General features: G+C 47.0%; 3 protein-coding genes across 4 annotated transcripts in view; all 3 read left to right on the top strand.

The window, feature by feature from the left end:
- Positions 1–7,184, top strand: part of fgd (faciogenital dysplasia) — a 46,692-nt gene extending 39,508 nt beyond the window's left edge. The window contains exons 11-19 of the mRNA XM_068729613.1: positions 107–199; positions 298–377; positions 1,271–1,301; positions 2,076–2,180; positions 2,672–2,725; positions 3,522–3,623; positions 3,768–3,896; positions 4,668–4,808; positions 5,618–7,184. Coding sequence (XP_068585714.1) covers positions 107–199; positions 298–377; positions 1,271–1,301; positions 2,076–2,180; positions 2,672–2,725; positions 3,522–3,623; positions 3,768–3,896; positions 4,668–4,808; positions 5,618–5,866 — 984 coding nt within the window. The 3' untranslated portion in view covers positions 5,867–7,184. The remainder of the gene's footprint in view (positions 1–106; positions 200–297; positions 378–1,270; positions 1,302–2,075; positions 2,181–2,671; positions 2,726–3,521; positions 3,624–3,767; positions 3,897–4,667; positions 4,809–5,617) is intronic.
- Positions 7,185–16,338: 9,154 nt separating this feature from the next.
- Positions 16,339–21,252, top strand: LOC137887031 (sushi domain-containing protein 3). The gene is made up of 5 exons (XM_068729799.1): positions 16,339–17,060; positions 18,756–18,950; positions 19,745–19,892; positions 20,203–20,370; positions 20,463–21,252. The coding sequence occupies exons 1-5, from the start codon at positions 16,988–16,990 to the stop codon at positions 20,776–20,778; spliced, it is 900 nt and encodes a 299-aa protein (XP_068585900.1). The 5' UTR covers positions 16,339–16,987; the 3' UTR covers positions 20,779–21,252.
- A 2,061-nt stretch (positions 21,253–23,313) lies between these two features.
- Positions 23,314–27,556, top strand: LOC137886999 (caspase recruitment domain-containing protein 19-like). 2 transcript variants are annotated; one of them, XM_068729751.1, is made up of 5 exons: positions 23,314–23,457; positions 23,904–24,060; positions 24,812–24,874; positions 26,141–26,206; positions 26,322–27,556. In XM_068729751.1, the coding sequence occupies exons 1-5, from the start codon at positions 23,374–23,376 to the stop codon at positions 26,435–26,437; spliced, it is 486 nt and encodes a 161-aa protein (XP_068585852.1). In that variant the 5' UTR covers positions 23,314–23,373; the 3' UTR covers positions 26,438–27,556. The 2 variants fall into 2 exon arrangements, with proteins under 2 accessions (XP_068585852.1, XP_068585851.1); XM_068729750.1 differs by having other exon boundaries at positions 23,327–23,457; positions 24,815–24,874.
- Positions 27,557–27,973: the final 417 nt, after the last annotated feature.

Raw genomic sequence — 27,973 nt, 5'->3', positions numbered from 1 at the left:
AGGACGGACGTGTTAAATTAGAGAAACATCAGACTGCTGGAGGATCTTTGTGTGTGAGTGTTTGTTATCTGCACTGCTCATTAACTGCATCATCTGTCTGCTCTAGTTCAACAATATGGTGCTATACTGCGTGCCTAAACTCAGGCTGATGGGACAGAAGTTCAGCGTCAGAGAGAGGATCGACATCGCTGGAATGGAGGTGAAGTTCTGCTTTCTCATCTTTTTGTTTTCTCCTCTCGCCTCCTGTGTGTTCTGCTTGCTGCAAATCTGACCCCCTCTTGTTTCTCGTGACCTCAGGTGCAGGAGAATGTGAAGCAGAACCTCCCTCACACGTTCGCCATCATCGGCAAGCAGCGATCGCTGGAGCTGCAAGCGAGGTAAAGACGTGTGTGTCAGCCGCCAGAGAAAAACTACAGAGAACGTTTCTATATAAAATGCAGTTTGATCGTATGGAAGCCCCTCAAGTGTTAAATATGAATAATAGTAAATAATGCATTATGTTAAAATCATATAAATAAATAAAGTAAAATGTATTTATTTATTTATTTACTCACTCAACTTCTTCTTCTTCTTCTATCTATTACAATTATTATTAATAAATGTTTTATTATTTTTAAATAAACAGTTAATGTTTATGTTATTGAATAAATTGTTTAAATTATTTAATAATTCTCTTTTCTGTTTAAAAGTAACAAAAAACAGAATCAATTCACCAAAATACCATTTAAAAGATGGTATTTTTAAATGAATGTCACGTTTTCTTTAATAACCGCGTCGTCACCAGTCACCTCTCAGACAACTACAAGCTAGCAAGCGAGCTAACTAGCTAGCTCCTGTTGGCTATAGTGATTTTGTTGTCCGTGTTTCTCTGAGAAACATGTAGCTGTTGCCTCATGTTCTGATGCGTTTCATGGTTTTATGTGAAGCACTTTGAATTACCTTGTTGTTGAAATGTGCTATACAAATAAACATGCCTTGCCTCTGAATTAACCTTTTAACCGCTGCTGTCAGCTTCGCCGGTTAGCTAGCTAGCTAGCATGTCCGGCAACTGCTACCACATATAGCTAGTTAGCTCCTATTAGCCGTTACCAATTAGCTGCTGCTGAAAAATCCTAGACTGTAAAATAAACAGGCACACACACATTCAGATTATGATTATTTATGCATTAATTTCATAGTGTCTTGCACTATTTGAAGTGAATATTTGAATAGTTGAAGCTATTTCAATGTTGGAATAAATGAATCTCCTGGTCTTTTATTTGCTCTGCAGGACAGCTGAGGAGAAAGAAGATTGGATTCAGGCAAGTATCACACACACCATGTTCGCGTGGATACAGTCGTACACCCACGCACATTATGCACACACACACACACTCTCTCACACACACACACACACACACTCTCCTGCACACACGCTGTGCCTTTTGGTAGTTCTGCTTTATTACAGAATGGAATTAGCAAAGATTTTCCTCCCTGCACTCATTCAGTGTGTTTGGAAATTATATTCTCTAATAAAAGCCGCTCATTATTGCCCATTTAGCACATTATACAGCGGGAGTAAAGCTGATTAAAACATTTTTACAGGCGGGGAGAGGGGGGGAGGCGGGCGTATTACAGCGGATGTTTGTCTTCAGTCTGTGTGTGAGCATGAGAGAAGGGATGCAGGGAATAGAGGGGAGCATTCGGGAAAGCGATGGACAGTGGAATGTACACTTAGAAGGTTTTGGAAAGAGACGAAGAAGGTATTTTACGCTCTACAAGCGAGGAACGTCTCTGGCTTCTGGCTGTGAGGCTGCAGGACCATGATGCTTTGCTCCGTCCACGCAGCACGCTGTCTTTGCTCCTCAATCAGGCAGTGAAAGGAAAGTTGGCTTTCTACCACCCTCCATCTTCTCCTTTTCACTTCCCAGACCAAGTCACAGTCTCTGTAGGAAATAAAACATCACTTTCATATCACGCTGCAACTCTGCACACATTTATATTTACTCTCATGACAAGTACGCACGAGAGAATACATGCGCATTCAAATGCCGATGATCAATGATCAATAATCCCTTTCCATCTCCTCCTCTCAGGTGATCCTGGCCACCATCGAACGGCACAAACAAAACAGCGAAACGTTCAATAAGGCGTTCAACAGCTCCTTCTCCCGGGAAGACGACCACCCCCCCGAGTCACCGGTCAGTCTCCTCTCTCTCTCTCTCTCTCTCTCTCTCTCTCTCTCTCCCGTAATCAATCGGTTCATTGATCGGCCGCTTAGTGGGTCGCCCTGTGCACTGACTCACGGCACACACGGGAACAAGTCCGTCATAGTCTGGTCTTTGTGTTTGCCCTCACATCTACGGATGTGGTCGGATCATACGCACAAAACACACACATAAAGAAGGCCTTTCTTTCCGCCCGTGACAGTTGCACACGTGCCGTCTGTGAGTCTCCTCTTCCAGAACCCTCTCATGACCTAATAGGGAAGGCCCAAGTCAAAGTGTATACAGAACTCTTATGGATCTGCTTTGACCCACTTTGGGCCTGACTGGAGCTGGACGCCGGCCAGACGTAACTTGACACGAGCCGGAGGACTTGCTTCAGAAGGTCCAGACTGACACCTAGTGGTGGAGATGTCTGGCTTCAGGCTGCTGGTGCTCAGTGCGTTGTGTTTTTTCCTCCTCTTCAGGGTCCCTGGAGCAACACGTCCATCGACTCAGACGGTGAAAGACTGCATGAGAGGGTGAGATGCTGCACTACAAGAGAAACGCATTATAAAGGGTTCATACTAATGGAGGAGTGCCGGTTTACACAGTGTGTTATTAGATTATAAATTACATAAAGAAGTCTCTCATCTCACAGATATAGTACCCTTATACAGGGCCCGGTTTAATCCAGGGCTATAAAGATGTGGGTCCCTGTTGTGTCCCCCTTTCTCCCTTTGTCTGTGTGTTGTTTTAGTAACTTGATTAAGCACGTATTTATTCAGGCTTATGCGGTGCAGGTGTTGGTTAAAGGAAGCTATCGTTTGGCTTTATTATGTCGTTTGTAATTACTACGACCAAACTACTTTACAGTTAATCAAATTACAAGAAAAAATTTGCAGATTTCAGGCTGACTGCACCTTGTGAAGAGTCCTAATCCGGCTCATTAAGTGGAAACACCATGACTATTCGTCTACGGGCTAAAACAGGACGTTCTTAAACTAACAGTGCCTCTGTCCTTTCTTAGGGTCACCTCACCCTCAATAAAACAGACTGCTTGTCTGATAAATGGCCCTTTTTCCCCTCTGTCCCTCAGTGCATTAATAATAACCATCTAACAGCCGGTGGACTCCTCCACCTGACCTCCACGTGTTGTCTTTAAGAGACGGGTAGTCTGTCTCTGTCCTGTTTAATAGAGAAGAGAAATGGAACACAGGCGACCAGGCAAGCGAAGAACGAACCGAAAACGAGCCGCCAGACGTTCCTCCAGTTGAGCAGAAACTGAACAGACGAAAGACCTTGACGTGTGATTTTTTTATTGTTCATATTTTCCAGAAGAGTTCAAGGAAAAAGGAGAAGGAGAAGCAAACGTGTAAAGGCTGCAGCGAGAGCTTCAATTTCACCAAGCGCAAACACCACTGCAAGTCCTGTGGAGCGGTGAGAAGAGACATTCGAGCATTGATACGAAAGGGAGGAGAAGTAACTGTTAACAAGCGAGCCGCTTCTCAATGCCTTCTCTCTTTCTCTACCTCCCTCTCTCTCTACCTCCCTCTCTCTCCCTCTCTCTCTGTCGTCCTGCAGGCCATCTGTGCAAAGTGTTCAAAGACCTTGGACAACAAAACGAGCCGCGTGTGCCCGGAGTGTTTCGAAGCCAGCGCCAGCCTGGAGTCTCTCGGTGTCAGCGAGCAGAAGAGGAAAGCAGCGCCTGAGGTGAGACAAAAGAAAACTACAACAAAAACACACAAGAACACACATTTAGCAGCATGTGCAGAGCAGTTTACTGTTCTTCTTCATCCCGGTATAGCAACAGTCAACGTGAACCGGGGTTCACCAGCCAGACTGCGCTGCTGGCAACAGAAAGGAGAACAGAAGTTTGCTTCTGAAGTCCTGTGCACTGAAATCAGAGTACACACACACACACACACACACACACACACACACACACACACATATATACACTTACAGTACAACACAGATTCACATTGAAAGATCAACTAATCCCTCTTTGATGACTAATATCATAATGAGATCTCAGCTTATGGAGGACCAGGCGTCTCCGCTGACTCCACAGTCCAGCAGCTTTAGGCGTCTGTCCCGGTCCGTCTGGGACGGGGTCACGCTGAAGAGCTGACAACCATCCTCTTCGTAGGATTCTGGTTTATTTAGGTTGTGTTTTTCAGTGAGGAGACCCGCTCCCCCTACAAGAGAAGCTTGTCTGCAGTGAGAGTAGTCACCACATGGGGGCGCCGTGTGCCGTGCAGGGATTAGACAAAGGGGGACGACACCTGTCCACAAATCTCACTGTGTCCTACATTGTTGTTTCGTAATGGTGAACAGCAGAAGACCTGAGCTCATCAAGCTCAAATCCCCAAAATACGATTCGGATGGATTTCAATTTCAAGCTCTTTCAAATCAATAATCACAAACAGTATTTGCAGCATGGTGTCTTTGACGTGTTTGCTTCTCTATTGTCTTTTCTAGAGACAGACGTCTCTGACGGGGGACAACTGTCTGCTATGTGGCCACCTTCAAGTGCAGGAGAAAGGGAAGAGCTGGTCCAAGATGTGGGTGGCTGTCAGCAAGGCTGAGCCGCTGGTGCTGTACTTACAGAGCAGTGGACAGGTAAGAGACACACACACACACACACACACACACACACACACACACACACACGTCTGCAGACAGGAGGATGATCTAGCCTTCCTCCTTTCAAAGCCAAACATCTGTACAGTGCAGCGCCTGCATGGGGACATCAGTGTGCATGTGTAAGTCAGATCTATCCGATCCTGCCTGCGCCAGGTCGTCTGCGCTCTGTCTGCCCTCTGCCTGCGCTCTGTCTGCGCTCTGTCTGCGCTCTGTCTGTGCTCTGTAGATTTGGGCCAGGAGGATTTGGTTGTCCTGAATCTGCCCTCAGGTGCAGCCGCTCCTCTGTGGGGTCAGGCTTTTAGTTTTAGCGGACGAAGCAACTCTTTGGACCTTTAAAGCGGTTCCTTGAAATCTTGGCCGTGCATTCAGCTGTAAATCAGCCGAGGACACGCCAAGGAGATGCGTTTCACGAGTGGTTTACACGATGGCTCAAAATGAAATAGAGATTCTCAGAGCAATCATGTTTGGAGGGCTTGTTGCTAAAGACTGTGATGCTCTGGCGTTCACAGCGGATGGAACAGAAGGGAAGTCGTTCTGTTAAAGCCTCCCCCGGGTTCATTTCCAAGACTAATATCCCAATCCCGCCGCAGAAAGCTGCCATTCCAAAGATTAGGATTAATGGGAGTTGGACGAGCATTTCCTGATTATACAGAAAGAAAGCGGGGGAAGGGAGAGAGGAGGGCGGGGTTTATTATACATGCCTGGTGGAATGCATTCTCCGCAGAGACAAAAACCCAATATTGAAAGAATTTCTCCTGATCGACTCATTTCGCTCATTTCTGTAGGACTCCAAGGGCGCGAGGGCGGTGCCTCTCCCCGGGTTCGAGGTCAGCGCCGCGCCGCCGCCGTCGGGAGGCGAGAAGCCGGAGGTGAAGCACGCGTTCCGCCTCAGTCACACCCAGCAGACTTTGCTCCTAAGTGCCCCGGATGCAGAACTTCAGGCCAAGTGGGTGGACGTCCTCTCCAAAGCTGGCCGCGGCGAGACGCCGGCGGACGCGTCGACGAGCCTGAACGAACACAGGAAGAGCCAGTAGCGGCCATGTTGGAGCCACAGGACTCTCACCCCCCCCCCCCCTCCCTCCTTCTCCTGTGTTTATAGAGCACACAATTACTTGAATTCACTTTACCTTGGCACTTTTTGTTTTGTTTTTATCATTTCTCTCCACTTTTGAAAGGACCACTCGATCCTTCCTTTGCCACTTCAATCTCCTCCTCATGACCACACAGCTCCTCTCTTCATGCCCCGTCTCTCTCCAACACACAGGACAGAGGACTATGCTATCAAGCCGCCACCACCACCATATGTGTGTGTGTGTGTGTGTGTGTGTGGTTGGGATATCTTAAGTGTTTTTAAACGGCGGAGAGGACTAAATGTTTTATTTGTAATATAGCTGAAGAAGGTTTTTTTTTTGTTTTTCAAAAAGATGAAGTTTCTTGTACATTATGCGACTGTGTTGTGAAGCATTAAATCTTATTTGTCTGTCTTTCCATTTGCGTGTGCGTGTGCGTGTGTGTGTGTGTGTGTGTGTGTGTGTGTGTGTGTGTGTGTGTGTGTGTGTGTGTGAGAGAGAGACCCCTCCCGTGTTTATTAAGTATTGAATGTTAGTGTAAGAAGCCTCCGTTCTCTTCCCTCCTGCTGGGGACACAGTGGGTGTTGTACAGTATGTATACTATAGTGCAATGTAAGGAAAGTTTAAATTAAAGAGACAAAGAGACGTGTTCCCTTGTGGCTGGCCACTTGATGCTCCCGCTGTCAGACCCTCTCTCTCTCTCCATACGTCCTCTATAAAGGTGATACTAGTCTCCGGACCCCTCGAGACCTCTACTCAGAGTCTGATCCTCCACGTTTCCGCTCAGACGAGAAGCAGCCAGACTGGGACCAAGTGGCCTCGATTGTGACCCTGTTGCTGCAGGTTCAGTCCCTCGATATCTCCCCCTGTACACAAGCTCAATAAACCGTTTCCATATACTCCTCTCTCTTTCTTAGGATAGCGACCGTCTGCCTGCTTCTCTCATGTTGGTGATGTGATGGAAACCAAGTACTGTACTGTAAAACTGTTCATTCTGCCCCCCCCCTCGGTACCCGGCTCCTATCAGCCACCAGCCTCCAAGCAGAAGTAGCAAAGAAAGAGCCGGTCATTGGACCTCCTTGTGCATGTAGACTCACTCGTGTTGATGTACCGTGCTCTGACATCTATGCCCTCTCTTTGTGCCCCAGAGTTCCTTCTTGTCGTTCTGTAAGTGAGCAGCAGTGAGTGTGTTGAACATGGATTGTGCAAACAGTGGAACAGCAGTGAAGCATATCATCAATAAACAGACGTTGTGATTCCTTCAGTACGCGCTGTCCAACAACAGACTTCACGTGTCATGAGGTTCCGTGTGCGAGCGTGTTTCTCTTTGTCTTTTCATGGAACATACACACACACACACACACACACACACACACACACACACACACACACACACACACACACACACACACACACACACACTCTACCCATACTGTGCTTTCTCCTCTACAGTAAGGGAATGAATTGATGCTCACTTGATCCTGCATTGATGCGACACATGAAACAGCATATGAAAATATCGGATATTTGATTTAATACGCTGACGGGACGTTAAGAGGATTAAGGAACACGTGGCTTATATACTGTATGTGAGCATGTTAACGGGTCATTTAGTCTTACTATACTGTGGTTCCCTTTAAAGGAACAGTGTGTGGGAGTTAGGGGGAATATAATATATATACTAATAGTAAACTAATAGTTTATAATATATTATAAACTATTAGTTTATCAAGTTGGCTCAGATTGGGCTGTTTATATCTACATAGAGAACGTGTTCTCTTCAGAGTACGTCCTGCTGTACTGTCATCTTTCTACACTAGTAGTAGTAGTAGTAGTAGTAGTAGTAGTAGTAGAAAGCCTTTTGCGTTTTTTACGTTACCTGAAGGCCACCGTAGTTCTCAGACACGCTTGGAAAAGGGAGGAGTCAGCGTAAGTCTATTAAGTTAGATGCAATCTGCAACGTCACCACTAGATGCCACTAGACTCTACACACCACTTCTTTAACTTCATGTTCACTTCAGTTTGGTACTCAGTGTTTTTGACTCTTTGCACCTTAATAGCGGAGAACAGAAGAAGAACAAAACAACGTTCATTTAAAGAACTCAGAGGACTACGTGTCTTCAAGCATGCTAGCGGCTCTGGTACCAAATTCTACCCATCTAGTCGTCCATCTGGTGGAGAGACAGACAGACTCTCCACGGTTAATGAACAATAATATCAGATTAGATTTCAGGCTTTTCCACTTCCCTGTTTACTGTGCTTCATGCTGAGCTCCTGTCAGCTGTGATTCAGATGCTTTGGCTCTGTGCAAGTTCTTGTTGGCTTCCAAGTGTGTGTGTTTTGATATGGATTCAGACTGCTGGACAATATAGATCTGCAGCATATAGATCTGTAGGACATGGAAGTCAACACTGTGGCTTTGCCTGCTGTGTGTGTGTGTGTGTGTGTGTGTGTGTGTGTGTGTGTGTGTGTGTGTGTGTGTGTGTGTGTGTGTGTGTGTGTCAGTGCAGCCGTGACACAGTGACTCGCCGTGTTGTGGAACAGGCGGATCACTTCATAGTCACGTCTCATCACTGCTACGAGCCACAGCTGCACCGTTTATCTGCTGCTTGTGATCAGTTTCACAGTAAGAAATCAAACAATTTAAATATGAATCACACACACTGATGTATGTGTGGGTGTGTGCATGCACGTGTGCAGGGCCTGTAGTGGTTGGATGTAATTAATTCATGCATGCAGCCCTGGAAAGAGAGAACAACGCAAAACTAAGAAAGGAAAGAAGAATTATAGGACCTGATTTACTGAAGGGGTCGGGTGCTTGAGTTACGGCTGATTTCAGCTCTCAGATGTGTGTGTGTGTGTGTGTGTGTGTGTGTGTGTGTACATACAAGTATGAGTGGAGAGAGAGAGGGGGTATTCAAGCTGTCGCAGTTGCCTCCAGTCCATTTCTCTTCACACTTTGTCGTCATCACGCTTGTTTTTCAGCAGGTCTTGTGGACGTAAACCTACAGGAGAAAGAGGAGGCGACAGCTATTGATAGGCTGTGTGAGCCGCAACTTCTTTGTTTAGCGAGTCAACGCCACGAGTGTCAAAATGATGAATTGGAACGGCCGGTCTCTCTGTGGAGCTGTGAGCGGCGGTGCAGAGACGGAGAAGGAACTGCTGACGGCCTCCTTCTGTCACTTTACTCGCGGTACATCTAGAACAGGGCGGTGCTGCGTGGAGTCCTCTCAACTCCAGTCTCTGAGTCGCTCTTCTTTTTCTCAACGGTGCAAATTGAGGTTTAGTCGGAGGTTTAGTTTTACTTCTTTTCATGCATCTCTGCATCGCACCGCCCTTTCTTGCTTGAACCTCTTCATGTGTGTGTTTGCCAGTAACAGCTGATTCTACCAAGGTTGCAGCGGAGCCTCCACCAGGAGGCCTCGAGGCCTTCCCTTAACGCCTCTATTCACCCAGGGCGCAGACCTCCAGGAATTAACACAAAGCGCAGCGTCGTCTGTGTCACAAGTTGTCCTCATAAAGTTGCAGGGGACAGAAAAACCGGAACATTTCAAATGAGTGCATTTGTTCAGGGTTTTCAGGTTGTGCAGGACTCTTGTTCCTGTCCCACAGCAGCTGAGGGGAATGGTTTTAATGGGAAATCTGTCATATGCCACTGGAGCGTAAGCCTCTTACCAGCTGTGTGTGTGTGTGTGTGTGTGTGTGTGTGTGTGTGTGTGTGTGTGTGTGCATCTGTGTGGCCTAGAAACATTTGCATTTTGCATTCCCAAATCTCTGAATGCACCACCCAGCTGACCTACCTATTTGGGGAAAGTGGGAAGGACGAGCTACTAAATACAGTAGCTCACATGTCTCTCCTCTCTTCGCCCAGTCCGTCCAACAGCAGAGTGACGCGTGTCAAGATAACCGCTGATGGAGTGACATGAGCTTTGGTACGAACAGCATCGGCCCATTGACGATGATTCATAAGAACATTGATGTTAACCCTGACTTTTTATGTAGCGCCAACCACGCCTCTAAAGCTCCGACTGAACACCCGTTAACCTCAGCTGTACTCTGAGATGAATGCTAACAGAAGCAGTGTGGCATGCATTCAGCTCAGAGGAAGACCATGCGTTTGTTAACGTGTGTGTGTGTGTGTGTGACTGAGTGCATGCGTCCGTGAGTGCGTTAGTGTCCACCTCTGTGTCTGTCCGCTGCTGATCTCACATTCTGCAGCAGCAAACTGTGTGATATTTGGGCTGCATGCTGAAGGACCTCCGGTGGTGGTTTCTGTTTGATTCTGCCATTGACTGCCTGCTGACTCCTCACTCTTAACCGGCCCCACCGGACCAGTAGGGGCCGCATGTGATAACACAGCTGAGTGCATCTCCGACCCCCCCCCCCCCCCCCCCAAAGGAGAACGGTTTGTGGCGTGTTTGGCTTGCAGCTAATGGAACGACCAGTACACTCACTGCTGCTCACCTCCCGGTGTTGACCTGTCTGCTAACAGCTAACAGAACTACCACACACACACACACACACACACACACACACACACACAGCTGTACCTCGCCGCTGCTGCATGTCTTTTATGTCAGCTTCGAGCCGATTGCCTGCATACATCACTGGTGCTTTAGGATGCTTTACATCGCTGGTTGTTAGTCACTCTTACTGCTTTGTATGGTGTGTTTGGCTTATGCAGTCCATGAGGAAAATCTTCTCTCTATTATTACATTTTATTTTCATATTTTCTTTTGGTTCCACTTGGACCGTTCGCCCTTTGTTACAAACACTACACTACATCTGCAGCAACACCCACGCTGAAACTTTTCTTTTGTGAGCTTCAGTAAAGCAATGCTTCTGCTTTCCTGTAAAGGAAGTGGTTGCGACTGTTTCCTGCCATTTTCACGATTAGTACTCTGTGCAGACGCACACACACACGCACACAGACACGGTTTCATTGCCTGGGTGTGGTTGATGTAAGATGGGGTTGTTTTTTTTTAACACCTCACCAAACAAACGACTCTGGAAGTCAGACGCTCGACAAAATGGAATTTCATAACTGTTGTTCTTGGTCGGCTCTGAAGACGTCACGCCCCGGGCCTCCTCGCTGAAACACGGATCCATCAGGACGCCCCGGGGGAAACGTCCTACATGTAATCACAAGATCTGGAGCTACACGATGGATATTTACCGGATGATTATGACGAATTGCTGTAATAGTAACAATAAATCACCAGAGACAACATTATTCACATCTTCGTCTCATTCGCAGGCGGGAAATAAAACTAATCTCGTTCAGATTTGCAGCCACTGGAGAGGCTTGGTCGTCCGCATCATTAAATGCTAATTAGAAGTCGTTAAGCTTGATTCGATGATGCTGATTTGAGGTCTTTTTAAGTAAATGACCAGAAAAGCATCAGATACGCCGTGTTATCAGTTACACCCTCCCACATCGCTTCACGGGACAATAGAGTGTTTCTCACTTCATTCCCAAGTTAACTTGATATCTAATGTGTTCCTTTGGAGCTTCACACTTGTTTTTATTCTGACGGATATGTAAACGTGTGTGTGAACTTGCACGCAGCAGCCTAAATGAGCACGTCTAATGAGGAAAAACACAATGCGTAACTGAACACCGTCTGCTGCGGGCCATTGAGCAGACGACGATGTAAAACACCAGACCTGAATATCTTATTACACAGAACATCTAACATCTCATCAGCTCCTACGGAACATTGTGGAGCGACGCGGCAGCATCTAAAGCTCACCGAGGGAAACCAGGAGTCCTTCGGAACAACGGCAATCATCTGATTCAAAATGTGCACATATATAACATCTCACATTTCATCTGAGACACACACACACACACACACACATTCAGCTTCATCCACTCACTGCTGGAGCAAATACTGGGCCTGGAGAGGTTGTAGTGAAAGCTCTACTGGACCCAGAGACGGTGACCACGTTCTCAATGTGAATCTGTGAGGACGTTACATTGAAAACAGAGCCAAGATAAGAACAGGATGAACGTCACAGTGGAGCCACTAGACCAGGACATCCCTGACAGATTCATTCTTGTGTCGGTCATCAAACTCTGCTCCTTGTCTTTTCTGTTTCTGGTGTGCTGCCTCCTCTGAACAACTCTAGAACAAGTGATACAGCTTTCTGTATTTGCAGCAGCACTCTCTCTCTCTCTCTCCTCCCTTAGTCTCCCCTCCTTCTATGTTCAGGACAAACTACCGTATCACTTTCCTTCCCCTCCTGTTTTCTGTCAGTGAATCCATTCCTGCCACCCTCCAGACTCTCTCATCCTTCATTCGATATCTTCGGCACCGTCGGTGCCGCCCCGCCGTTAGCTCTCCGTCGATGCCTCAGCAGGACCCGTCCCCGGTTGCTCCAGTCGTATCAACGCTGCTGCACTTAAGGAACCTGCAGGGCAGCTGTGACACGGTGGAAGTGTTGCGATTCTCTTGTTGTGTGTTTCGTGCGTTCCTTCACTCTTCGCTCATGTATGCATTTGTTTTTCTCAGGGGTGGTGAAAGTATTGCAGCAATGTAATACATCAACTCTCCGCCCTGATAAAGGGAGTCAAGGAATACGATTCTCTCCTCAGTAGTCAATGAAGGAATATATTATTTTGAATATTGACATTTTTAGCAATGCTCGCAGTGTTGTTTTAGGGATTGAAACGTCGGTCTGTCCACCACTTTGGTCAAGATTTAAACATTAACTTTTGAAGGAAATGCTGTACATTTTAGGTCAGACATTCATGGTTCCCAGATGATGAATCTTAAGGACTGTGGTGATCCTCTGCTCTGCAGCCCCATCGTGGGGTTGACGTTTGAGATTTTGAGGGAAATGTCTGGATAACGGTTGGGTGGACGTTCATTATAATAGCATGTAAAAGTATTGGATACTCATTATGGTCAAACATACCAGCTAAACGTCAGCATGTTAGCATTTAGCTCATAGCATATCCTTACACCATCTTCAGCCGTTACTCATGAATTAAAGAAAAGTGAAAACTGGAAGTGAGGATTAAATTAGAAGGAGTTGAACTAAAGCTGCCGTCTAGTAACTCGAGGTGAGATCACAGAAACTCATTAGCACACATACAGAATGAGCCACATGGTCAATAATCCTCTTACATCCCATCAGCGTATCAAATCAAATATCTGCCGGCATTACTTCCTGCTGTTTGCACTAATCACGTTCCCGTCAACCTCAGTTGCACTTTGTTTTGCGCTAATAATCAATTAGCTACAGGTAGCATGCTAAACGTTACCTGCTACAACACCAGCATGTTAACATTGTCACTGATGGCATGTTTCACTGGGATTAGCATTTAGCTCACAGAGCTGCCAGCGTGGCTCTTCTCTTCTTTTAAGTGTCACATTTTGATTTTATTTCTTTTTAGTGCCTCTTACGTTCTATGTTTCAAATGGTATTCTCTCGTGTGGTGAAAAACCAATCAGCACGAAGAACCAACACTTCCGTATCATTGAAGCTTATGGATATTAAAGTAAAAGCTGCAATTCAACCCCCCCCCCCCCCCCCCCCCCCCCTCAGCACCACCACAGTACTTCTGCCCCTCATCCTCTGTGGCGTCTGAGAGGTGCCGTGTATCTGTAAGACGTGCCTTGCAAGCTGCGCACGTCTGTGGCAAAGAAATGCTTGATCAACTCAATTTCCTCCTGAAGTCTCATTCTTCTTACCTGCCACCCGTTTCCCTCCTCCCTCCTCCCTCCTCCCTCCTCTCTCCTCTCTCCTCCATTCTTCGCTCTCTCCCCAGCGAGCGAGTGGAGGGGCAGATTTATGGATCGGCCCGGCTCGCTGGCGGCCACGATCCAGCCCGAGCAAGTGATTTGTTCAGAGATTACAGACACAGGAAACAGAGAAGGGAGTGTTAATGATGTTATGGATGGATCACCAGGTGTGTGTGTGTGTGTGTGTGTGTGTGTGTGTGTGTGAGAGAGAGAGATAAAGATGAAGATAATGTGGTGTCATTTTGTCTGCACTTTAGTTAACAAGGGTTTTCAAACGTGCATTTCTCAGCAGTACACAGACAGTCCGTCCTTAATAGAGCGCTGCAGGGAAGTATTTCTGGAGGCAGTGATTTAGCATCCAAGCGGGTCGAACTTCCAGCTCGCTAAACACCGATGCTGGTCAGCGCCGCTCTGCGTCTGACACCGACTTCCTGCGAAGACGGAAGTTCATTTAGTAAAGACGCCGTCCCGACACGTCCAAAACTGACGCTAGAGGGTTACGTAGAGCGCTAGAGAACGTGTTGAAGCGTCTCACTGGGACTTTTTGTTTTCATTGGATTTAACGTTTATGATACACGTTTGGTTCAAACAAGATACTCTTCACAAAGGAAGCACCATCGTTAGTATGAGCGAGAGCACACACTACGAGGCACTTGTTATTAACTGCCTCTTTTAAGAAAAGTTAAAGCCCGTTAAAAAAAAAGCATTGAACCAGAAGTTTAAAAAACGCTAACTCACTTCCAGGTTTCAGGACTCATTACTGCAGCAGCTCATGTTAACATTAAACGGCCTCTGAGAAGAATTTCACTTCATTCAAAAGAATGAAAGACTTCAGTTGGTTTGCAGCTTCATAATGACTCAACAGTCTTTAGCGCCTCTGTAGAATAAACCTTTGATGCATCAACATCTCACCGTTTGCTTTATGACTTTAGGAACTAACTAACCAAGGGCGCTTCAGAGAGATCACCTCCAGTCTCCTCCGCCCAGACCTCCAGCCATATGTGGCCTGGTTGGAGCGGCGCGTTGTTGACGGGGCCCGCTGGCAGCGTGAGAAGGGGGGGAGAGGGGGGGGCCTTCCTGCTCATACCTAATTACCTGCGTGATGGAGCCCCCCCCCCCCCCCCCCTCCAGCAGAGACACAGCGCTGACCGCTCTCACCTCTCCTCTGCCTCTCCTGTCAGATCAGGCTAATAATACTACGTCTTCTCTTTGCTCATGTGAACATCACGTCTCCTCTTAGTGTTCTCCTCTCGGTCACCTTCTAAACAATATGCTCGGTAAGATCTTCGTCCCTTTTCAACACGGTACAAGAGGCGTGATGGACCGTCCCGGGCCTCGTCCTGGGCCTCGTGGCTGCACAGACTTCAGAGCACACCAGAGAATAAAGGGGAAGGCACTCGGAGTCCAAACTGAACCCGCTGAGACTGTATACGCCAGGACACACTAACTGTTGCTGTAGCAACCGTCTCGCAAATTTAGAAGAGAATACTCAAACACGTTAAGCAGACTAATTCCTCAAAGTGTCCTCGTCCACTGGGTCTCTTCCTCCGTCTTCCTCCACCTCTGAACACATTCTGGAGAAGTGAATTAGTAGGATAGAAGGTGGTGTTACTGAGCACGCTCAGCAGAGGGTTGAACAACAAGTTGATTTAAGGGAGCTGGCTGGTGTTCATAAACATCTGGGATCACCGGGAGCTGAACTCCAGCCTTCAACGTTTAGGAGACTTTGTTTTAATGCCTCATGATGAAGACTTCAGTGGAAACAAGTACGACGTGTGTCTGAGCAGGCAACCAGAACACATCTGCTTCCTGTCCTGTCGAGTCTAGATAAATGTACCCTGAAGAACAATGCTCCTCTATAGCAGAAGGCACAATAAGTATTGCGTTTTTTAACACAACCCTTGAGCATTAACATCCTTCAGTCCCGAGTACGAGCACCTTTAATCAGCGGCGCTAATATATATTCCTGAATGATGAGGCCACCTGCTGTCTGAACAGAGGCTCCCTGTGTTTGAGGTGCTGTGTGGGGGTTTGCTCAGGTGAACCGGGCCGAGCCTGTGGAGAGACACTTATCGCCCAGCGCAGAAACATCGTGCTCAGAATCCTCAACGACGGTAGACCGGCCGCCGTGACAACGCAAAGTGAAAACAGGAGCGTTCTATTCTGTCAGGTATGATAAAAGATGCTTTTGATTCATGTATGTATCGTTATTATTACCCAGTAGAGCAACCAGCCGTGGATACTCCTTCTATTCAGAGACACACGTCAGGAAACCAGAGCAGGGACACAGTGTCATGATTCATATCTGTTATACCACCGGTTATCACCTTCACCACAAGCCTAAAGCCAACAGAGAGACACTGTGAGACACAATGAGACAGTGAGACACAGACAGAGAAGTGAAAACAGGACCTGAGGTGTTGTTACTGAAAGCAGCACTTTTGACATTGAGTCAAACATGTCATTTTACTGAACTGTGTCTCTCCCTCTCACACCTCTTATAACAAAAACCCTTCTCTGTTGTTCTATCAGTCTTCTCGATGATCCACATGCTGGACCGGCTCTCTTTGATTTAACTCCACACACACTCACACAAACATGAACTGAAGAAATGGGCACATTGACTGTGAAGTGGCAAACATGATCTCTTACAGATGAACTTTACATCACTGATCAAGTCTGTGTGTGTGTGTGCGTGTGTGTGTGTGTGTGTGTGTGTGTGTGTGTGTGTGTGTGTGTGTGTGTGTGTGTGTTGCGTGTGTGTGTGTTTCTTCATCACATGCTGAACCGTGTCTGAAGCACCACATCCTGATTCAAGAGCGACATCCTGCCCCCCAGAGAGCGGCTCTTGGTTCTGTAGTCACTCGTCGGTGTCCTCCTGCTGGCTCAGACCCGACCTGCTGGGATCCACAGAGTCATTTGTCTCTTTGGCCGACAGGTTTCTCGACCGATCACTACGTGTCTCGTCGTCCTCTCGTGCGCTCGGCCCGCCACAGCGCGCTGTCCGAACCGGGGAATTAGAATCCGTTCCCGCTGCGGTGAGAGAGAGAGAGAGAGAGAGAGAGAGAGAGAGAGAGAGAGAGAGAGAGAGAGAGAGAGAGAGAGGGGATAACAACCATTGTGGGAGGACTCTGTGAATGAGAAGCTGTTCACTGGAAGCTACAGAGGCGAATAGGATCGCGCGGAGAAGCTCACGCACGACTCCAGCTCTACGCGGAATTCCCGACTTGTTTACCCCGCACCGGGCACGGAGGAGCACCGTTGCGCAGTCTTTACGCACAACCCAAGGAGCCGAGCAGGGGACTCAGAGGGAGGCCGTCTGTCTGCCACCACCATGTCAGCGGCGACAGCTTCCATCGCAGATGTGTCCGGGACTGTGGATGACAGCCGTGACCGGAGCAAGTCAGGTAAAGACACCACCAGCCGAGTGGTGTCGAATTCACACTCGAGTTGAAGCGAACGTGCGTTTGTTTGTTTTTCGGCACTTTGCTGTGAGTCCACTTCTATTAATAACACGAAGGATTGAACATGAATATGTTTAGTGAGGGGCTTATCTGCAGACTGCGTACAGAGATTTAAAGTGTGTGAAGCTAGACCTTTATTCCCTCTTGTGTAACATCCTGGAGGGACTTACAGCGACAGACAGCAGCTTCCCCACAGTAGTTCCAGGATTCATTGTCAGGTATAACGTGGTGCATTATGCAGACTTCTATCGTTTATTGTTTTAATGTGTGTGTGTGTGTGTGTGTGTGTGTGTGTGTGTGTGTGTGTGTGTGATCATTTCCGAGAAACATATTAATAAATCGCATTCATAAATCCACTTCACATCACGCGATAAGTGACCATGTGGCGTTTTTGAATGAACGTCAACTTCCTGCACACCTATCGTTCACATTAATTAATTCATTCATTCATTCATGCATTCATCTGTGTATTGAAGAGGAAAGGTCGATCACTGGTGTCTTTAACATCAGGAACTCCTCGCGCCGATGCTGGGCTGGGCTGAGCATCTCACGCGCACGCGCGCGCGGCCACACGCACGCCAGTTACATAAAAGTGATGCTCTCTATTTATCGTTGCATCGAATGGGACACGCTGGGCTAATTCTAATAGCCTGAAGGTTAGCTTTCATCCCGGTGAAGTCCGTCACAGATGATCACATGAGAAGCGAGTGGATTCCTTTAGAGAGAACATGTCTTCCTGTCTTCCTGTCTTCCTGTCTTCATGTCTTCCTGTCCCCACTGTCAGTGATGCTACAAACTTTTATTGTGATGTGACGCCCCTTGTGGTGATCAAAGTGCACCACAAGTGTGTCCTCACATCCTTGGAGGGTTTTTCCTTCATTTAAAAGTCACAAAAGAGGAACAATCCAAAATCTCTCAAGTGCATTGTTGTTGTTGTTGTTGTTGTTGTTGTTGTTTTAAAGCCAGAAGCAGATGTTTCTCCCAGTAAACAGCTGGTTTGGACTCGTCTTGGGCCTGATCACATTATCCTTCCCGGCCCCGTTGGAAATCACCGACATGATGTCATCGTGTTTATGTGCGTTCCAGCAGCTCGTGTCATGATGAGGTGATGCTCCCATGCTGTAGGTTCTGACTCAGAGAGGAACCTCCTCTAACGGGCCGAGGACTGTGCCGTATGGTAGCCGGTTGTTTAGCATGGCAGATTGTTTAATGATTTATCACATTCCCTGCTTCGATACTGTTAGAGTTCGATGCAGTGAAGCAGCTGTTACGGAGGGGGGGGGGGGGGGGCAGTGTTTTGTCACGCATGGTTCTGCTGCCCTACAGGGGTCCAGTACTGATAGTTCATCCCACACTGACTCTCTTTGTCTTTGTTGTTCTCTCTGTTCTCCCTGAATGAACAGAGACCTGAGCGTTCTGATCGTCTCTGTAAAAGAAACTCATCTTCTTTTGGAGACACATGAATTATACATGTGTTCAAACTACGGCTGAACTTCTGATGATTAGTGAGCGTCTGAACATCTGCAACACAGCCACTGTTTTTATTCACACGCCCGACTGACCTGTCCTCTCTCTCTCTCTCTCTCTCTCTCACCCTCTCTCTCTCTCTCTCTCTCTCTCTCTCTCTCTCTCTCTCAGGTCAGACCCAGGCTCAGTGCACACCCAGGCCCCTGCCGGCCCTGGGCACCCAGAGGATCATCCAGGGCAACGGCACCACCGTGGGCACGGTCATTTCCCTGCAGTGCCCAGCCAAACACACGCTGGTGGGGGGGGAGCTGATGTGTGTCATGGACACCAACAGCCCCCACTGGGTGGGGGACACCTACTGTAAACGTGAGTAGCAACAAACCCCTTTTCTTATCAATATAGTGAAACATAAAAAGTCTCTCATACACTCTAAATGAAACATGTGCGGACAGATTAAATGTTCCAAAAGCTTTTACTGGAAGAATTGCAGCGGCTGCAAAACTCTCCTCTCATTATCCTGAAGAGACGATATATATATATATATATATATATATATATATATATATATATATATATATAAATATTAAACATTATGTGATGGGCAGTAGTTGCTATGGGCAATGTTACCCAAAGACACTTAAGGTAGGGTTCAACTTGCGATAATTAATTCTTCTGAATTATGTGAGGACACATTCGAGAGAAAATCATTTCTCGCTTGGGGATGAAGCTCATTAGAGGAGAATATTAATGCAAAGTGAGGCAGAGAGGAATCATTTGCAGCAGGTGCAGAGTTCGCCGCTCTTTTGAAGAGCGAGTGGGAAAAGTGAGAGCAAGAGCCTGACTATGTTTCAGGATCAATCATCATGGGAGAGAAGGCGCTGTCTGGTGTGAGGCTGGAAGAAATGAAGAAACAGGATTTATGTTTTGTTTCCCCTTCAGTTTATATGTATACATATATACAGCATATATATATATATATGCTGTATATATAGCAGCCTGTGACTTGTCTGTGAAGCCTAAGGTGGCAGAGTCTGATAAGGACTTGTTGTACATAGATTTTGCAGCACGGTAAATGGAGCCGTCAAATAAATGTGTTGTATGGAAGCATCATGGCTGGATCAGTCACCCGTCTGCTTCTTCCTCTTCTTCCCTCGCTCCAGCCGTGTCTCCCTTTGACGACCACGGTTTCCGCGTGGCCGTGCTGGCATCCATCGTGAGCTTGGCCATTATCTTCTTCATGTCGGTGGCCTTCATCACCTGCTGTCTGCTCGACTGCATGAAAGAGGACAAAAGGAAAAACCACGAGAGGTGACGTAAACGAACCGATACTCTGTTGCAAGTAAAAGTCCTTCCCTTAAAATCATGAGAGGAGAAACAAACGTTATGTTGACAGTTAAAATGTACTGAAAGTACAGAATCTGTAAAGCTGTTAGTGTCGTAAAAACTACAACATCCCATAACATGGAAATACTCAAGTCAAGCACAAACACCTCAACGTTGTGTTTACTTCCCATCAGTTGAAGCAAAGACTGGAGAAGAACAAAGACAGACTCCTGTGATGCATTATCAAAGTGAAACACTGACGTTTTAAACAGATGTAAATGTGCGTCTTGAACAGGGAGTCAGACGTGTGGCAGTGGGAGGAGCCGGCCCAGCGTCAGGGGGACAGCAGGTCTCGCTACAGCCACAAAGGCAGGAACAACAACAACAACAACGACCAGGACAAAGTGCAGTCTCTGTGGGACACCGGCAGCCCGGCCGTGTGTGACAACACGCGAGCCTGCAGGTGAGATGTGGGCTGACTTTGGGCTGACTTTTGCTTAAAGGGGGGGGAGGGGTGAAAAAGACCAAAAACAACTTCCTGTCTTGATTCCACAGATGTCAGCAGTTTGCGTACGGCCCCACTGCTCCGCCTTCTACTCTCCCCGGCTTTGGCTACGACCAGCCTCTCTTACCCAGAGGCCCGGGAGCCGCACAGACCTCTGGTCCGTCCGAATACAACGGACCCCCTCGGTCCCGTCAAACTGCGAACCCGGGCCCGGTCCAGGTCTCGGCAGCGGGGCCCAGGTTTGTGCGGCAGTACAGGGGACAGCAGAGCGGCGTGTCGGGAAGGATCCCATCGACCGCAGATGAGTCCGGCACCGGGAATGTGAAGCCTGCCAAAGAGTTCTCCATTCGGATTATATCGGTGTGAGGACGCATTACACGGGAGGAGCAGAACCAAACATGTCGGTCTGTAGGATGAGGACTACGGGGAGAAGCAACGCAGCATTCCTGATGTTGTTGAAATGATAACATCTGCAGCTCTGCAGTGTGAGGGCTCCACAGGCCTCCTGATGTGACAGTCATGTGCCTTTCTTGAACCGTGATGGCACACTGCCCTCTGTCTGAAAAGGGGAGCCACTGCACCTTCGGTACACCGGCCTTGATAGATGATACTCGCTGTACATAGAAGGTCCAAAGACCTCCATGCTCCATTCAGCTTTTCAGAAACCGTTATGTTGTTGTGTTGTTGTTAAGGTGTTTTAATGGGACGCACGTCATCTCAGTGCTACAAAGTGCACTTTGTTGTTTGAGGGGAGCAGCTGGAGAGCACCAGCTGGTAGTGTGTACATATCTTCTTTTTGTTAAAGAATGTGAATAAATGAATAAAGACTTCTACTGAGAACGTGTGAGACTGGATCACACTGCAATGATGCACACTTCCCTCTGAAGGACCAATGCAAATGATGTACAGTGATGTGGTGATGTAGTGCACACACAGGCATTTCAATGGTGGACAATATAATACTGACAAGACTGGTTTTATTATATAGAAATATTATATAGAAATAAAAATAAGGTCTAATAGGCTACAGGGGACAGGGGAATACAATAACGTGATGACTGACACCTCGTGCTTATCTGCCGGTAATCAGCTCAGTCTCTACCGTCGGTGTCTGCGGCTTGATAATCACCGCGTGGCCCCTGAGGTCAGTCATGTGGCTCCGCGCGCAGCGGGGCGGCGCAGAGCCGCGCAGCGCGCTGATGTAACCGGACAGCAGCCACCGTCGCACCAGGTGGGGAGGACCGGGAAGCTTCACCGGGAGGCTGCTCGGTCGGTCGGTCGGTCGGAGGGAGCGAGCGAGCGCCTACACGGCCGTGTTGTTTGTCAGTATGACAGGTTCGTGAATCACGGTAAGATGTTTGTGGCTCGTTTGGGATTAGAAATGAAAGGACTTCTGCCTCCAAACGGTCGCTGCGCGGTGTGCGTGCGCCACTTGTTGCACGGAAGTTGTAAGTTTAGTTGCTGCAGCAATGTGACGTTGACCTCACGTATCTACTCTTCTGTCCAGGTATCAAAGACAGGTCTATTTAACATGATGTCATTTAACATGCACGATGAAGCTGCTCCATCAACCAACAAGAACTTCTCTCTTAAAGAACGACTGAGGAGCTTACATCTGACTTTAGTCTTGTTTGTTTGTAGCAGGAGTCAGGATGTTCTTCCTCACATGTTTGAAGACATTACCAGAATAAAGAGTTTTTATTTATAGAGTTTAACTTGATGATAAATGTTACACAGGAAAGAATCTGTACTGAGATCAGTGGAATGATGGATGTCAAACATGCAAAGATCCACGCTGCTCTCCAGTAAAGCCCTCACCAAGGCGTGCTGAGGGACCCTTCGGCCTCCACCCTTGTTGTTCTAGTGCCCACAGTCTTCCTTCTCACCTCGGTGCTGAAGACCTAGGGAGCTGGGGACGACGGCGACAGTGAGTTTGCGAGACAATGTGGGATTAGGTGTTGAAATCAGGGTCCTTCAAAGAGGTTCACTAAATACATCCTTTACACCGTTAGAGAACACGGGCCTCACCAGACTGGTGTTTACTACATGTTGTTCATGCCGATGCCAATTTTACAGCCCCTGCATTCACCTTTCTAAACAGGAGAATAAACCTCTTAGTCATTTATTTTCAGAACAGGACCGATGCCAAGACCAGCTTACTAAGAAACCACTTAGGTTCAGGCTAGACATAAAATCTGCAGGCCTTAAGAAAGATTTTTGTAGCGTGCTCTAATCGTACAGGGTCAGAACCACAGACTGTATATAAGAACGTCAACCTCCAGTTCTGATGTAGAAGTTCCTTAAAGCTGCATTCTCTCTAGTGTCCACCAGGGGGCGACTCCTCTGGTTGTATAGAAGTCTAGTCTAAAATGACTCTACTTCTCTCTTGATTTATTCCCTCAGTAAACATTGTAAACATGAGTTTATGGTCTCAATCTCTAGTTTACAGTCTTCTTCAATACAGCATGATGTTCATTTAGTACATTATGCTCCATTTAGAGTCAAACACACCATAAAGCAGGGGATGCTTTAGGGGCGGGGCTACACGCTGATTGACAGGTTTGCTGCACAGCGTCGTCAGGTCTGGGTCCTGTTCTCCTCATACAACGTTAACCCTTTCAGAGTGTTTTCACTTCATGAAAGTTAATTGTAACATTATTTACCTGTCGTGTTCGGTTGTACTTACCTGTCCGCTTCTGGTTGCAAAAAAACAAGATGGCGACGGCTAAAAAAGCAGAAAGCAAGGCTTCAAAACCAATGGGTGAAGTCTGACATCTGTTAGATCTGTGATGCCTTCATGAAGATGAACTAAAGTGTGTCTGTTGGAGAGCATTTGATCTGATATCACCTCCATACTCATGTCCTCTCCTCTGTTGTCCTTTCTATCGATCTCGACTAGACGTCGACGATTACCCCGAGCGGCTCCAGAGGGACGCCCGGTTCCTTTGCTCGGATCAGAGGATGGACACCGAACTGGTCGACAGACTGGTGCTGCAGCTGAACCGGATCTACCCCCAGATACTCAGCGACAAGGAAGCCCACAGGGTCACCGCAGATAACCTTTAACACCGTTCCAACAAAACCAAACCAAAAAACATCCGGTTCTGAAAATGATCATGTCTTTCTGTTTCTGGAAGCCAATTAACGTCACTGTGATGAAAAAACAGATCCTGTGAGTCATTTTAATGAGAAGTTATCTCAAAGTAATGACTTAGTGTCTCATCGATCTAAAAACAAGGAGAAGTGTTCTTAATATCTTTACTTAAGTCATTATTTCTGAGATACTAACTCATTATTTTGAGATATTAAGTCAGAATGTTGAGTAAGTTTCTCTTTTTTAGAAGCTAAATCATTATTTTGATAAGTTTCTCATTATAGTGACTTATAATGCTCTTTTTCATCCCAGTGGCTTCAGACCAGGACCAGAAGAAGAGTGTTTCAGGTAAACCGGTGTGTTCAGTGATTTGATTCAGCATGTGGTCTCCCTGCAGTTCAGGGACCTGAGCGTTCCCACCGAGGTGAGGCTGGCTGAGCTGCTGACCTACCTGCGTGGGAAGGGCGAGGAGGCGTGTCATGAATTCTACAGAGGACTTCACATCCTCGCTGAGAACGTCTACGCCAGCCTTCCATCCAGAGCTAGACACAGAGGTACAGACGGCCCGGTTTCATTCCAACAGGTGTCACATGTCTACGCAGCGTCACGTCTGATCCCGAGAAACTCTTTAGTGTCTGTGGAAAAACCCCAAAAAGGAGGGAGGGGCAAACAAACTTTGTTAACGTTGTTGCTGTATGTTAAAGGTGCGGTGTGTGGGATTTGGCGGCGTCTAGTGGTGAGGCTGCAGATTGCAACCAACTGTAGCTTCTCCACAGTGCCGAGCGTGCGGGAGAACGAAAATGAAAAGTGAAACGGAAAAGGTCCAATCTAGACCAGTTTGTCCGTTTGAGGCGACCGCAGAGACCTTAGCATCTGACTCTGAGCAGGAACCCTTTAGGAACCTAAATGTGTTTTTAAGAGGCAGTGATGTCTGGCAGTAGTGTAGTGTTGATATAACCTTACACGTACAGGAGAGTCACAGACTACCGTGACAATATAAGATAGGTCTAAACGTAAGTGTTAGTCTACATCAAAGCTCAAAGGCTCCTCTCTTCTTACACTAGTTGTATGGTCGTAGTAGAAGGTTTACCCACAGGTGCACCGTGTCTTTGAAGTCCCCGGTTGTCCCGTGACGGCGGATCCCCCGCTGTGTAATTGCCCCCGTCTTGGCCTTTTGTTCGCTTATTCTACATCCTGTCCAAGACTCACGAGGAAGCCAGGGTGTGCGGTCTGGACTGTCACACAGGCTGGTGTTTAAAGCGAGGGGTTCCCCCGTTAACCGCCTCTCTCTGCTCTCTGTTCTAGAAGATCCAACATGGACGACCACTGTGGCAATCCACCCGCAGAGATACGTGCTGAACGACAGAGGTACAGTCAGTCAATACGTGTATCATAAGAGGATTCTGTTTATGATGCAACTGTTTCCAGAGCAGATATCTGAACGTTGGATAAAACCAGCTTCAACATTCTCGTTTCATTTAGTTGACTTATTAGAGGTTTGGATATCTCTGTGTACCGCTCCATAGTTCAGGATCAGGTTTTTAGTGTTAAATGTTGTATGAATCCGGCTATGAATGATATCTGAACAAACCTTCAGAACACAGAGAGGAATGAAAGAGTAAAGTTTGGATGTAAGAGCTGCAGAAGTGGAGATTTCTGGATCAGAGTCTGAGAATAAAACTCATTGAGAGAAACCGTCCTTTAAGGATTTGTATCGTAAAGTTACAGCGAAGTGAAGACGCAAATCTACAAAGTAGTCAAATAAACACCTGAATGTGTGTTTTGGATGTTTTTGACTGAGGCGTCTGGTCTTCACAGACAGTAAACGTGTTCATTCCTTTAGTTGTTTCTATGCTCTCCTCAGTTTGAAGGCATTGTGCTGGATTACCTGTTTACAGAAGGTGTCTAGTCTTTACAGACGCATACTGGGATCAGCAGGAAGTCATTCTCAACTGACTTTGTGAAATAGTGTGACGTAATAATGATTTGTAGTTAATGTGCTGGAAAGCCTTCACTCGTCACTCTGCATCTGTAGGAGTGTAATTTGGCTGCTCGGCTGTCTTCTTTGTCGATGCGGTGGTCTCTTACAGTTGGTGTGCCTCCGGACCCCTCGCTGATCCCCTCATAAGCCCCTTAAGCCCGACTACGCTTTGTTCTTCCACAAACATAGTTGTCTGCCGAACCCTTTTAACCCCCCCGAGCATCAGAATGTGGGCCCCGTTGCTCCGCGCCGCCTCGCCATTCATCATCCCATTACATCCAGGACTCTGGCTTTGTGGGTCAGTTTACGCCGATGCGTAAACCCCCGAACGGCTTCCTCTGTCCCGCATTCCTTTGAACGGTCGGAGGCTCATCCGCGGGGTCAAAGGTGAGGAGATGGGTTCATCGGTGATGACTCCCGATCACCAGTCGTGCACGTCACTCCTTGTTCAGCCTGTGAACAACAAGACGTCTGTCTCTGCACAGAGCCGCGCTGGACTCTTGACTCTCTGCATGTGTCGGTGTACATTTCACTTTTATTTAAGTTCATATCATTTATTCAGAAGGCACCAACCCACTAAGCTCATTTAGCATGCCGATCGGATATTCATTGGTCACTGATGAAATCGTTCTCTCTTCTCTTTCCTCCTGCAGGATCGATGTTCTTCGTGAGCTGCTTCAGCTTCGCGGTTGGTGCAGCGATGCTCTACTATTACGGAGGTAAGTCGTACAGGAAGAGGCAGAAGTATTGTCCAGAAGCACTCAAAGCTACCTCTTCTATTTCATATGTAAACCACTCCTTCAGCCCGTTTGTTGGCGCTCTTTCTGCCCTCAGAGGGTGAGACGTTGAGGGGTACCGGTCCGTTTCTTCACGGCTCTGCGGCGGGATTCAGCAAAGGCGCTAAAAACGTTTTCATCTCCTACGCCGATGTTGGAAAGCAGAAGAAGTGAGACGCTTCAGAAGCAGCGCTGAGAGAAGAGCGAGCCGTGAAATGTGCCGCTTTGCCACTTTGCCGTGCCAAACTCGTTTACACAGAGCCGGAAGTGGCACGCATTCGTGAGCAACGCCTGATCAACTTCCCCAACAGCTGAAATGAATCAGTCTTTGCTGGATTTATTGTCGGCACAGAACAATAATAATTCCCATCATATTTTCAGATAAGGTGAAGCGTGGTATTAAGTGTAACTGAGTGTAACTGCACACACACACACACACACACACACACACACACACACACACACACACACACACAGAGCTGTTTCCAATCTCTCTGCTGATTAGACCTCTGCTCGGTCTGAAGCTCGGTGGAGCTTCATCAGAACAAACTGACGGAGTCCTGCCCTTCACGGGGTCCTCCGCTACAGAACCTTGTTCTGGAGAAATTATTAACAATAGTCGAAGGCGAGAGACAAATATCTTCTTTTTTTTTTGTTATCCTGTTTGAATTGTGCCATAAATTACACACATGATGTCAAATTTTAATTTTGCACGTAAAAAATAAAAGTCCCATTTTGTATAAGACCGTGAAAATCCAGGGTGACGGCCATGTTGGTGACGTACATTGAGCCGAACGATGTGGTTCACTGAGCGCTTTCACACAAAACTGAATGTTACTGCGACAAAATGCTAAATGATCTTATACATTTATAAAAATCACATGTGTAATTCATGGCACAATACTAAAGATATCAAACGATCTCAATTTAATCCCTCATCATTCTCAATATGAATGATGAGGGATTAAATTGTCCCGCCTTAACAGGCACGACTAAACCAACAGAATAGTGAAGGAGGTGTCAATCAAGCGCATGCTTGCACACACACACACACACACACACACACACACACACACACACACACACAGGAGGTCTAATTGGGCATTTAACAGCGCTGTGCATGTTTACACATTCTGCAGCTCAGTTTCTCGTACACACAACACACACATTTCCACCGCTCACACACTTTCAGTGCCTTCTAATACTGTGATAAAGAAGCTGTTGAAGAATATGCTGATTGCACTATTATATATATAGATATTTTTTGCTCAATTAAAGCACATTTTGACATCACATGGAGTTGTATCTTATCTTTTTAATCTCGTACGACAAAAGAAGTGAGAAAGAAACAGACAGAAATGTGGACCGTTAATGAGCATCAAATAGAAGAGCGGAGCAGTGATTCTCTGGGTTTGTGTCTCTGAGAGCAGGAGGTGAATCATTCATCTCACTGGTTGAGCAGCATGAACACTAGAGGGCACTGCTGCCTCGCTCACACCACCAAAGTGGGGAAACGAGGATGACGGAAAACGTCCCGGTGTTCTCTAACAATGACAAACCGGAGCAACAGGCGGACTTCATTAATTAATAACGACAATTTCATTGATTGAATGAGCAAAGTCAACTTAATTAAATGCTACATTACACGCTGCTACCCGCCGAAGGAAGACTTGTGATGCATTTCATACTCGCTTGAAGCCCCTTTTTGGA

The sequence above is a fragment of the Cebidichthys violaceus genome, unplaced genomic scaffold (genome assembly GCF_023349555.1).
Source record: "Cebidichthys violaceus isolate CVI_PGR_0920_01 unplaced genomic scaffold, fCebVio1.0.p SCAF_47, whole genome shotgun sequence".
NCBI classification, from domain to species: domain Eukaryota; kingdom Metazoa; phylum Chordata; class Actinopteri; order Perciformes; family Stichaeidae; genus Cebidichthys; species Cebidichthys violaceus.
This window is presented reverse-complemented; position numbering and strand designations above follow the sequence as displayed.

Excerpts from the sequence above, each read along its gene's own strand:
- LOC137887031 (XM_068729799.1), top strand. The coding sequence starts at position 16,988 with ATGTCAGCGGCGACAGCTTCCATCGCAGATGTGTCCGGGACTGTGGAT. Across the intron at positions 17,061-18,755 it reads CCGTGACCGGAGCAAGTCAG|GTCAGACCCAGGCTCAGTGC; the intron begins GTAAAGACACCA and ends TCTCTCTCTCAG. Across the intron at positions 19,893-20,202 it reads AAAAGGAAAAACCACGAGAG|GGAGTCAGACGTGTGGCAGT; the intron begins GTGACGTAAACG and ends CGTCTTGAACAG.
- LOC137886999 (XM_068729751.1), top strand. The coding sequence starts at position 23,374 with ATGGACACCGAACTGGTCGACAGACTGGTGCTGCAGCTGAACCGGATC. Across the intron at positions 24,061-24,811 it reads ATCCAGAGCTAGACACAGAG|AAGATCCAACATGGACGACC; the intron begins GTACAGACGGCC and ends TCTCTGTTCTAG. Across the intron at positions 24,875-26,140 it reads ATACGTGCTGAACGACAGAG|GATCGATGTTCTTCGTGAGC; the intron begins GTACAGTCAGTC and ends TTCCTCCTGCAG.